The sequence below is a fragment of the Carcharodon carcharias genome, chromosome 14 (assembly GCF_017639515.1).
Source record: "Carcharodon carcharias isolate sCarCar2 chromosome 14, sCarCar2.pri, whole genome shotgun sequence".
NCBI lineage: Eukaryota > Metazoa > Chordata > Chondrichthyes > Lamniformes > Lamnidae > Carcharodon > Carcharodon carcharias.
In genome coordinates, this window is record NC_054480.1 from 972,366 (window position 1) to 984,862 (window position 12,497).

General features: G+C 44.5%; 1 protein-coding gene across 4 annotated transcripts in view; it reads right to left on the reverse strand.

Annotated features, from left to right (window-relative positions):
* Positions 1-12,130, reverse strand: part of tox2 (TOX high mobility group box family member 2) — a 300,983-nt gene extending 288,853 nt beyond the window's left edge. The window contains exons 1-2 of one of the 4 annotated variants that reach the window (XM_041203725.1): positions 11,889-12,129; positions 11,584-11,781 (exon numbers count right to left, since the gene is read on the reverse strand). In XM_041203725.1, coding sequence (XP_041059659.1) covers positions 11,584-11,691 — 108 coding nt within the window. In that variant the 5' untranslated portion in view covers positions 11,692-11,781; positions 11,889-12,129. Of the gene's footprint in view, positions 1-10,736; positions 10,995-11,583 lie in introns of those variants that run through there. The other 3 variants (XM_041203728.1, XM_041203724.1, XM_041203726.1) reach the window with 3 other exon arrangements.
* Between the last annotated feature and the right edge of the window lie 367 nt (positions 12,131-12,497).

Below are 12,497 nucleotides of genomic sequence, written 5' to 3' on the forward strand. Positions count from 1 at the left end.
TTCAAATTTACCATAAAATAATCGATTAAAGCAGATCTGGAGACAAGCAAACCACAATGGACTAGTGTGAGCACCAAGACAATCCAGCGGAAAGTCAGAGAAACCATATCAATCAGTGACAAATACATCAAAAGGAACTATTTTATCATTAGCTTTCTTCTGGTTCCTAATTGACAAATGTTTGACTGTTCCTGCATTGTGTGTGGGACTACAGTCTACAGATATCATGGCAACCGCTGGGAGAAATTATACACATTTACACTGACACACTCACTAATACTCTTGACACGTACAGGTATAAACACACACACACACACACACACACACACCCCCGACACACGCTCACCCACCCACCCACGCACACATACACAAATACACACCCACACACCCACCCACACCCCCCACCACCCACACACCTACGCACACCCCCCACACACCCACCCACACAGCCCCCACACACACACTACACCCACCCACACACCCACCCACACCCCCCACACACCCACCCACACACCCCCCCAGACACACACTACACCAACACCACCCCCCCCCACCCACCCCCCCCGACACCCACACACATACCCGTCCAGAGACACAAACGCATAGATACTCAGACATACACACAGGACCACACCTTGATCAGGAACCCTGCTGTCATCAATTTTACAGAACTTAAACTGAGAAATTCATTTAAAACAGTTTTCCGCAAGATGTCTTGTGGGGCTGACCTTACTCAGTCCTCAATCAGTTTGAGTGCTGCGTGGAGCAGTTTGGCCCCCATGCTACAGGGAGAAGATTGAGGCTTCAGAGATTCAATAGGACACAACCTGGGGTTTGAGTGAACACAAATACAGAGCAAGACTTGGAAATCTGGGTCTGTCTTCATCTGGACAGCACAGGTTACGGAGCGGTGTTTAACATTATGAAAGAATGGAAGAGGATGGATAGAAGCAGACTGTCTCTGATGGTTGAGGGGTTAAAAATGAGGGGCATTAGAGATTTACAACTGACGGTGGGAGAAACTCCTTCAGACAGAGAATTATGAGGCTGTGGAATTGACCTGCAGGATTAGTGATTGAAACTGCGACAAAATGTCAACATTGAAGATTAAATTGGATAAGTGGTGAGGGCAAAGGGGCTTGAAGAGAGATGGGACCATGATTAAATTGGCTCCAGTGGAAGGTAAACTCAACATGGATTTTTTGGGCCGAATGAACTGTTTGTCTCCCACGCAAATCGCCTCAGCTCCATTAGGATCCGAAACTCTTATTATTTGCCATTTAGATTCCACTGCTGTGCCAAAACCAGACTCCCTTCCAGCAAGAACTAGCCAGTTTTTAACAAAATATTCAATGATGGCACTCGCCTAATCCTAAAGCTGCTTAGAAACAAAACTGTGCCGGTGGATACGGAGTGCGGTTAGTAGAATTTGGAACAAACTTAACTTTGTCATCCCAGCCATTGTCTTCGTTATCGAGGGAAGCTATATACAGCCAACCCACAGACAAAATCATGGCACGGGCTGCAGACACTCACTGCCGTACCACTTCAGCAACACCTCCATTCTAAAGTTCTTATCTATGTCTTCAAGTCCCTCCATATGGCCTCGTCCCTCCCTAACTCTACCATCTTCTCCAGCCTCCTGAGTCAGGAGGTTTTGGGTTCAAGTCTTGGGCACAAAATTTAAGGCTGACATTCCCGCGCAGAACTGAAGGAGTGCTGCACTGCCAGAGGCCCAGTCTCTCAGGTGAGACGTTATACAGTATCTCATGGCACTATTTCAAAGGCAAGCAGGGGAGTTCTCTCCAATATCCTGGTCAATATTTATCCCTCAACAGCCACCACAAAAACAGGTAATCTGGTCATTATCATATCGTGGGATCTTGAGACTACATATTACAAAAATGTACAGTAAAGTCCACCCCCCACCCCCCAATCCCGTTCGCACTCCTTTGGGACCTCGCAAATGGTGAAACTGCAAACAAGGAACATGTTTTTGAATGGGGCTCAATTAGAAAGGTTCCAGCCAAGTGAGGTCTGCATTTGTTTGGACAGTTACTGCACAGCAAATTGTTCTCAATATATCTACTCGCATGCACTTTTGCCAGGATTCCTGGATAATGGTGAGGAGCAGGAAAGCTGATTTCTACGGCCAGTTGAATAAACTCACAAAGATGTCAGTAAGTGTACTCCATGAGTAACTCACCCCAACAGTTACTCTCTGTATCCTCCATTTTAACACAGCATTCCAACCCATCAGAATTCCTTCCTGATGTTTCAGTAATCCAAAGGGTCATGTTTAACAGCGTTAAATTTGCCAGAGTATATCTGCCTCGGCTTTCAAAGATCTTTTGCAAAATTAATTAATGATGAAACTGATATCCGAGGGTAAATGAGCCGATCCCACTCTCGAGCTGTGCTCAAAGGGTGTACTTGTCACAGAATCAGTGCAGAGGCTCAGGCATTTCAGATATGGATAAGCAAACATTGCTCGATGGGTGATGCTTCGTATGAAGTACTAAATGTGGGTAAGTGAAAACACAAACAAGGAAGTTGCAAATGGCAGGACTTTACTGTACTTCATTGGCTGTAAAGCACTTTGGGACATCTGGTGGTTGTGAAAGGCACTATATAAATGCAACTTTTTTTTAATGTCCTAAGCTCTGGAACTTCTTTCCTTAGCCACTCCACGTCTCTCCAGCTCTATTTCTCACCATCTCTCTTTGCCTCTCTCCACCGCTCTCTATCTCTCTCTATTTCCCTCTATCTCTCTCAATTTCTCTCTATCTTCTTCTATTTTTCTCTACCTCTTTCCACCTCTCTATCTCTTTCTATCTCTCTCCACCTCTCTTTACTTCTTTCCACCTCTCTCTATATCTCTATTTCCCCCTATCTCCCTCTATTTCTCTCTTTCTCTCTATTTCCCTCTATTCCCCTCTATCTCCTTCTATTTCACTCTATTTCTCTCTCTCCCTATTTCTCTCTACCTCTATTTCTCTCCATCTCTCTATTTGTCTCTATCTCTATTTCCCTCTCTATTTCTCTCTACCTCCCTCTATTTCTCTCTATTTCTCTCTATCTCTCTCTATTTCTCTCTATCTCTCTCCACCTCTTTCTATCTCTCTCTATTTCTCTCTACCTCTTCCATCTCTATCTCTTGCCACTCCTCCTCTCTCTCCCCCTCTCTTTTCTCCTTTAAATTGCTCCTTAATATCTACCACTTTGATCTAGATTATTGGCATCTATCCTCATATTTATTTATGATCCTCAGTGGAAAATTCTGTCTAATGATGCTCCTGTGACTCATCTTGAGGTGTTTTGTTACATCAAATTTTAACTTGTCATTTGTCACATTGTTGTTTTTAGAATTTATTGTGTGCAAATTGACTGTTCCTTTAATTAATTCTTGAGACAAAAGCATTGCTGGTAAGGCTGGTATTTATTGCCCATTCCTAGCTTCCCTTCAGGAGGTGGTGGTGAGCTGCCTTCTTAAACCGCTGTAGTCCGTGTGGTATCAGGAACACTCATGGCGCTGATCGGGAGGGAGTTTTGGGATTTTTGACCCAGCGACAGTGAAGGAACGGCCAATATATTTCCAAGTCAGGCTGGTGAGTGGCTTGGAGGGGAATCTGGAGGAGGTGCACCTACAAATCTCATCCAGCCAAGTAGCTGTTACTGCTCTATAAAAGTGATCCATTGGCTGAGCAGCGTTTCGGTATTCCTGAGGATATGAAAGCGCTATATAAATGCAAGATGTTTCTTTCAAAAGACAGCCGTGTGAAATGAATGGTCCCTGCATGAACTTATCCAACCTGCTCACAGCTGAGTGTCACTCAACGTGCCAGTGCAATGAGGCATTCCATCAGGGCTGACTCTTCTCTCGAGGTAATCAGAGTTCAATGGCTGAGGGGCTGTCTCCTTTTTATGATGCTGCAGGGTCGAATGTTTCTGGATGCGTGTAGCAGTCAGCACTGTACAAAGCAAACTGCAAAGAGATCGGATCCTATAGTGGCAGCAACGTATCTGGAGTGTTATACAGCCCCTTCCACATGCAGTGTGTTCTTAGCACCAACACAGCACTGTGGAGATTGCTGGTACATAAGTACCTTGAGAAATACTTCAATCCATCACGTTGTAAAACAGACAATATTTTCTTCAGAGTTATGTATTACCTAGAAAGCAAGCTAGGCCTGTGTGTTTTCAAATGTTATACAACTAAATCTTTCTGTTCTTTAGTTAATAACAGACTACACTTCAAAGGAATTCATTGCATGAAATGTTTTGATATGTTCTGTCTTAAAAGATGCTACATAACACTTTTAATGCTCCCAATGTTTCTTTACTTGTGTCTGATTCTGTTATTATGCCCTGCTGAACCTGCTGAATAACAGCCCCTGTTCACCCATCACCACATTGACTCCTGGTCACTGAACACCCTGATTCTAAAATTCACATCCTTGTGTTCCAATCCTACCTCACCCCTTCCTGTCCCCTCCAGCTCTCCAACCCTCCAGGATCTCTGCATTCCTCCTATTCTAACCTCTTGTGCATCCAACACCCTACGACACACCATCAGCAGCGATGCCTTCAACTGCCTAAACCCTGAGCTCTGGGTTTCCTTCCCTAAACCTCTCTGCTTCCCTATCTCCTTCTCTCCTTCCTAAAGGCAACTCCTGAAAACCTGCCTCTTCCATGACTTCTCCATTTTTTCTCTGCTCAGCACATTTTTCACGCAATAGAAAAGGGAAGAAGTGATGCTCCAGCTGTACAGAGTCTTATTCGCACCCCACTTGGGGTAATTGTATTCTGTTCTGTGCACCTCTGGAAGGGTATATGCTGGCCTTGAGTCAGGTGCAGTGCAGATATACCAAATTGATATTAATAATCATTTGGGAGTACAGAACTTCAGTATTGCTGAAAAATGACATTTTTTTGTCGAAGCTTTTCGTCTTGCACTCATCAGGACAATCGCAAGAAATACCAAATGTAAAGGGAACAACGATTTATACTGTATGAGAAGAGAGTGCTGACTGGTTGGCAAGTGGACTCTGATTGGGAGAGGCGTTGCCACCAACTGGTGTATTCTCCCTGGCAATGCCTCTACCAATTAGCAAGAATTTCCTTACATTAAAGAAATAAAAATCCCCCTCAAAAGGGGATGCTGCAGGTCAACGGAAGCACTCCAGCTGAGATTGATCAATTTTTGTTCGATAAAGTTATCAAGGAATATGGAGGAAAGGGGGGGGCGGTAAACAATGGTGAATTACAGATCAACCATGATGTAGCTCAATGGCGGAACGGGCACGAGGGGCTGAATGGCCTCTTCCTGTTCTGATATAAGTGTAAGCTGCTGTTGTGATGGAGGGCAGCAGATGTTTAGAAAGGACCTGAATGGCCTTCCTGGTCACTGTTCCTGTGATGTTTTTTGAAGGAGGTGCAAACTGTTTCAGACAGAATCTGGTGCAAGCCTCGTTATGTCTTTGAAACATCTCAAACATCCTTAACGCGGTGACTTACTGTCTCTGGATGGGGGCCACTGTTATGCAAGAAAATGTGGCAGCAAATTCTGTAAAACAGTGCCCCAAAAATAGAGATGAGATGAATGGCACATTGACCTTATCCTGATGTTACTGATTGTGGGTGGAATGTTGGCTGTGGCCCATTATAAAGTGAAATGCCAATTCATTTCTTTCAACAAACAAAACTATCTACTGAAATACAGGGTGAAATATAAGACCAACATAAATATATCTATATAAACATATATATTATATATATAAATAGACAGGTGCATCAATTGCCTTGACTGAGTGCGACATTCATTGCAATATCATTAGGTACACAAAATTATGTGATAAATGGAGTGGGGGAGGGGAGGGTGCTGTTTCTTCACTAATAAACAACTAAACTGTTTGGAGTCCTGTAAATATTTTTGTTCTGATTTTGCAAATGCAGCTCGGTTATTCATTTCTAATTTCATTTCCTTGTTATCAGTAAGGTCAGTGATAGGTGACTTTATTAAATCAGTCCAACTCCACAAACTTTCACAGTCGCACACTCCTCACTCTGGTTTGCCCGAGCTTCGTGACGAACACACTGGATGTTTTCTTCCTTCACTCTGTTTGCTGAAGGCATACCTCATGAGGCTAAGACCAGGGCTGCTGTTTACCCAGGCTTGGAGCTTGTCTGCTCATTGTTACACAGGCCCTCATATAAAGCCAGCTGCTGGAGACAGTCTCCTGAATTGGCTCATGAAAGGCGGACACTGACTGTCACCACCGAAAATCAAATTTGTTTTTGAGCCATAAACATGGGCTGACTTCAGCTCCTTGAATAACAATGACTTTCTGAGACAAAATTGCATGAACGCACTCACGCACAGGTACACATAGGCACAAGGACGTGTGGACACATAAATTCATGCTATGTACATGCACATGCCATAGACAAACACTGCACGCACACATACCATACACAAACCCCTTACATGCACTTCACACACAAGTGCCACACACATACACACCATGCAGACACACACACACACACACACACACACACATGCACGCAGACACACACACACATGTAGAAACACAGTATAAAACACAACTCTTTGCCTGTGTTCATCGGTCAGTCTATTTTAAACAGTCAGTTTATACAGCTGAACTGTTTCTATACAGGTAGGCCCAGGATGTGCTGGCCCCCTGTTGTTTGGGATCTGTTCTGTTTAACGTTTGAGGGATATTCCACGACCCTGATGACAGCCCAAGCATCGTTTACGAAAAGGCATAAACATAACTTTAACCTTGTGTCTGCAGGACCTTCTGCAAGGCCTGGCTATGAGCAGCTGGGAAACTGACTCACTGCAGTGAATCGGGCTGTGGGGGACAGCAAGGAGGTTTCCAACCCTCCAGTCCCCAGGAATTAAAGACCCATTTTCCAGTCACTGCTGCACGAGAGAAATCAACGAGCTGTTGAAAGGAAAAATGCAGCTTTTCATTCTCCTTGAACACTTTCATTTATTAGTTCTAAGAATATTGGTAAAGGGGAAAAGAAGACACTCAAGCATCGTGCAGTCCGATGAAAAAGTCTCTGTTCAGCTGACTGGGAAGGCCATTTTGTTCCACTTGCTGCATTGGAACTGCTCAAACAGTTGCAAAAATCCTTGTCAATCCAATGCATGACCATGTTCCAGAATAACGAGATGATAAGTTGGCATTGTTCAAGCTGCACTGTTGTGCCCTCAGCCGTTCCATTGCCACTGCCTCTCACAATAATGCAATAAACCATCTTGTAAATTTAAAATTGAACCAACTAGTGCTCAGCAAAGGAAGTGGTGGCCCTGGGTGAGTGACAGTGCGCACTGTAACATTCACAAAGCACTAACACTAAAGCAGCTAGTCAATGCAGGGAGCAACTTTTGCAGGTCAACATCTAACAATTAAAAAAAACCACAACGCAACAAAACAAAATGTCCCTGAATTTGCCCAGGTTGTCCTGCATCTCGGATTGGCTGCGCCTTTCCCTACATGTGGCCCATGACGCAGAATACAGCGCATGTATGTAGACAGCGCTATGTCCTGGATTTAGAGCTCCTTGAGGAATACACAAAACCAGTGCACAAATGTACTTCACACGCATGCTCAAAAAGACCATTGCATCTGCTACCACTGAATGCTTGCTGAATTTATTTTACAAATCTACATCCTGCATACTCTACTCTGCATGGAAACTGCACGTCCGCAAATCACTTGCATTTGCTTGTCCAGTTGTGTCCATGAAGATATCTGCATGTAGATATCCACACACTGATATCTGCACACTGATATCCACACACTGATATCCACACACTGATATCCACATACTGATATGCACACACTGATATCCGCACACTGATATCTGCACACTAATATCCACATACTGATATCCACATACTGATATCCGCACACTAATATCCACATACTGATATGCACACACTGATATCCGCACACTGATATCTGCACACTAATATCCACATACTGATATCCACATACTGATATCCGCACACTAATATTCACATACTGATATCCACATACTGATACCTGCACACTGATATCCACACTGATATCCACATACTGATATGCACACACTGATAACTGCACACTGATATCTGCACAATAATAACCACATACTGATATCCACATACTGATATCCGCACACTGATATCTGCACATCAATATCCATATACTGATAGCCACACACTGATATCTGCACACTGATAACCGCACAGTAATATCTACATACTTATATTCACACACTGATATCCGCATTTATCTTTGCATGCGGCTATGTATTTATGTGCTTCCCTGCAGATGCATCCACATGGAACCCTGCATTTGCAATTATGCACATGGTGTTATGTAGTCCAACATGCAGGCCTTTGCACAATCATACATGTACACATAAACAGTTACTGGGCCACTGTTTGCATATGGAATGGGTCTGTAGACAAACTCTCCGTCAATGTTCAGGGCCGACTTCCAAAAGCACATTTGAAACTTCAGCTAATTGTTTTCCGCTGGACAAACACGAGGGCTTTGATTTTTTTCATTGTTCGTAGTGAGTTGGAAAAACAATAAATACTTTGAAAATGTGCTTAGCATCTTTGTTGCAGTTGGGATTTTAAACTTGATGACCATAGGTGCTGTGGCTTGTCATTTTAAGCAGCTTCAGTTTGGCGGGTGAGGTCACAATTTGAACGTGCTGTATCTTGTTGCTGACTGAGGTACAAGTCCATTATCAGTGGGTGGTTCCTGCTCCTGACATCAACAGGACACAGAAAAATAAGATTGACCAAGGCCGTACGATACCCATGTTCTTCACTGCCCTGCCTGCCTTTTGATTTTATTTTGACTGTTCCAGGTGTATCACATGTTGTCGCATCACGAAAGCCTGTGTGTGTAGCACAGCCTTCACCAACACTATGGCTACAAGAGCAGGCCAGACACTGGGAATTCTTCACAGAGCAACTCACCTCCTGACTCCCCAAAGCCTGTCCACCATCTACAAGGCACAAGTCAGGAGTGTGATGGAATACTCCCCACTTGCCTGGTTGAGTGCAGCCCCCACAACACTCAAGAAGCTGGACACCATCCAGGACAAAGCAGCTACTTGATTGGCACCACATCTACAAACATTCACTCCCTCCACCACCGACGCACAGTAGCAGCAGTGTGTGTACCTTGTACAAGATGCACTGCAGGAATTCACCAAGGGTCCTTAGACAGCACCTTCCAAACCCATGACTGCTACCATCTAGGAGGACAAGGGCAGCAGATAGATGGGAACACCACCACCTGGAAGTTCCCCTCCAAGTCACTCACCATCCTGACTTGGAAATATATTGGCCGTTCCTTCACTGTCGCTGGGTCAAAATCCTGGAACTCCCTCCCTAACAGCACTGTGGGTGTACCTACACCACATGGACTGCAGTGGTTCAAGAAGGCAGCTCACCACCACCTTCTCAAGGGGCAATTAGGGATGGTCAATAAATGCTGGGCCCAGCCAGCGAAACCCACATCCCCCATGAAAGAATTTTTAAAAATATCCTGTTCCACCACCGCACTCCCCGCCCCCCCAACCATGCTCCCTCCCCTAACTGACTTCTCCAACATCTTGCACTGTGGAAATGGGACAATGTGACTGCACTGACAGTCAGTGCCAAGAAAGGTGCCCCAATTGTAGACAGGTTGCAGCAATGGAACAGTAAACCTAAATAGCCAAGTGGTTATGGTGCTGGGTTTGTAACCTCAAGAGTTCAAATCTCACAATGGCAAACTGTGAAACAATGTAAAATGGGGGGCTGCGGCTTTGCCTTGGCACTGCTGCACAGGAGCCCATACAACATAGAATATTGTTCACATTATGGTGGGTACCAGACCGCAAACACACAGCCGCATCTCCCTGTATCACAGGCACCACTCCGGGCGCCAGCGCGGATTCTGCAGCTTTTAAACTCTGTGCCAGGTCTCCTGCATATGTTTTTATACACACAGGTTATTCTGTACCTGCAGCTCCCTTTACCTTCCCTTCTGCAACCTCCTCCCTCCCTTCCCCAGAAAGTTTTTTTTTTCTCTTCCCTCCTTGGTCGTTGCTTTAAACTCAAGAATAAATTAAAAATAAATAAATAAACAAACCATCTCTTGTCCAACAACTGTTCCAAATTACCTGCGCGCAGAGCCGGGTGAAACCACAATTGAACAATCTGGCAAAATTGTTTTAACTAAAACTGCAAATCTCTTTCTACCGTCATGTGTCTTTTTTCAAGTCTTGTTTAACCCTCGTGGGGCTTCGCACTGAGAACAAAGCTGATCACACACTCCCTCTGTCCGGATCGATGACATTCTGCTACAAACAGATGCTAAAAGGCAATTATTATTATTATTATTATTATTTAAACCCCCCTTGACTTCTCTGTTTGACGATCCGGTGATTGTTGCTCCCACAGAACAGACCTTGCCCCAAACTTTCATCCTGTCCCTGCCGCCCTTCAAGGTTCTTTTACAGAGTCCGATTTTTATAACTGGCCCAATCACTGTCCACACAAACAGCCGAACGGGATAAATACGCCGACATAGAGTCAAATATGAACAAGGGACACACAGACAGAGAGAGAGAGAGAGAGAGGCGCCACTGCTTCATTTACTGGACACTCTGTGTAGCAGATCTCAGTGGAATCACTAGTGTAACACTGTACTTACTAGAAACGCAGCGTAGATCAGTTGCTGGTGGGATTTTCAACGTAAGAATGAATAGCAGAGCCCGCTTTCTAAGTTGCACTGAAGGTGGGCAGTGTGTGGTGAAAGGCTCACGGAATCCAGTTCATCGCTGGCTATGTTATTAACACAGTAACGCAGGAGGAGGGCCTGAGTTAACAGCCTGGAGATATTGCTGCTCCGATCAAAACAAGTTTGTAATCAGAAATGCCCACACACAACACACACACTCACATTCTCTCACACACAACACATTCTCTCACTCACACACACACACACAACACAGAGACACACAGACACACACACACTCATTCACACACAACAGAGACACACAGACACACACACACTCATTCACACACAACAGAGACACACAACACAGACACACTCTCTCACATACAGTACAAACATACACATTCCCTCTCACACACAAGAGGCACACACACACAACACATACAAACACACACAAATAAACACACACACATGCAACTACACACACAAACACACACCCCCCCCACACACAAATACATTCACACACAAACACACTCTCAGACACACAGACAGACAGACAAACACACACACAGACACACTCACAGACACACAGACACACACAGACAGACAGACACACACACACACAAACACGCGCACACACACACAGACAACACACACACACATAAGCACATAGAGCACAATTTCTCTGTATAAAGCTACAAGCCAAGTTCTGTAAGCTAGCAGATCTCCTCTAAATGCTCATCTCCAGAACAAACCTGACACAAACAACTCACAGCTTGAGAAGGGAACAAGAGACATGAAGTTAAAATCATGGTGATTTTACCTTATTGCAGTAATAATGTTCCAGGCATGAGGCAGAGCCGAGGCAGGTTGGGTCAGCAGGTAAGGCACCCACTGTAGCTGGGGCTGTGGGATAAAATCTCACATCCATCTTTCAGTGGCTGCAACACCAAGCGCATGGGAGCAGATTTTTAATTATTATTCTCACTCTCCCTTCCTCGCTCGGTGTCTCTCTCAGTCTCTATTGTTGGATGGAACAAAAAAAAAGAGAGAATGGGGTAAGACTCAATTCATCCTTGTCTCATATCCGTTTGTGGTCTGTAATAGTTCAGCCTTCGTGCAACTCACAGATGCATACTTTGAACAGTCTTGCCATAATGAACTCAGCAAAGTGGCACAAAAAAGTCTCAGATAGCAGAGGAGCTAAGCCAGCAAATTGTTGCAAGAGAATTATGAGGTTTTTTTTCCCCCTTTTCTGGGTTCCCGTGTCTGTTTCCTTTGTCTTTCAGTCTGTATCTCTCACACACTCCCTCTTTCTCTGTCTCAGTTTCTTTCTCTGCTGTCTGTTCTCAGCATGCCTGAGAGTGTTTACCCATGCGTTTAAACTGAGGGTATCATTTGCTAGCTTTCTCCACATTGAAAGCCAAGCGACCTCTGCTGATAATACAAGGGATATGGATGAGTGGGGGGAGGGGAATATCACAGTCTATACAGCACTTCAGATGAGGGAGTCTGATAACATTGCTGCACCCACACTCACCAGGACAGGAAAGAGTTTCAAATCTCCCTCCGTTTAAGTTCACTAGAAACCCTGGGAGTACATCAGCGGATTCCCAGCCCCAGAATTTGTTTCATTTAGCTGGATTTAGAAAACCTATCGGGAAAAGAAAATGAAAGAGTGAGTGTTTGCTGGTTGAAGGCATGGGGACAATGTCAAAGCATTCCTCTCAGCACATT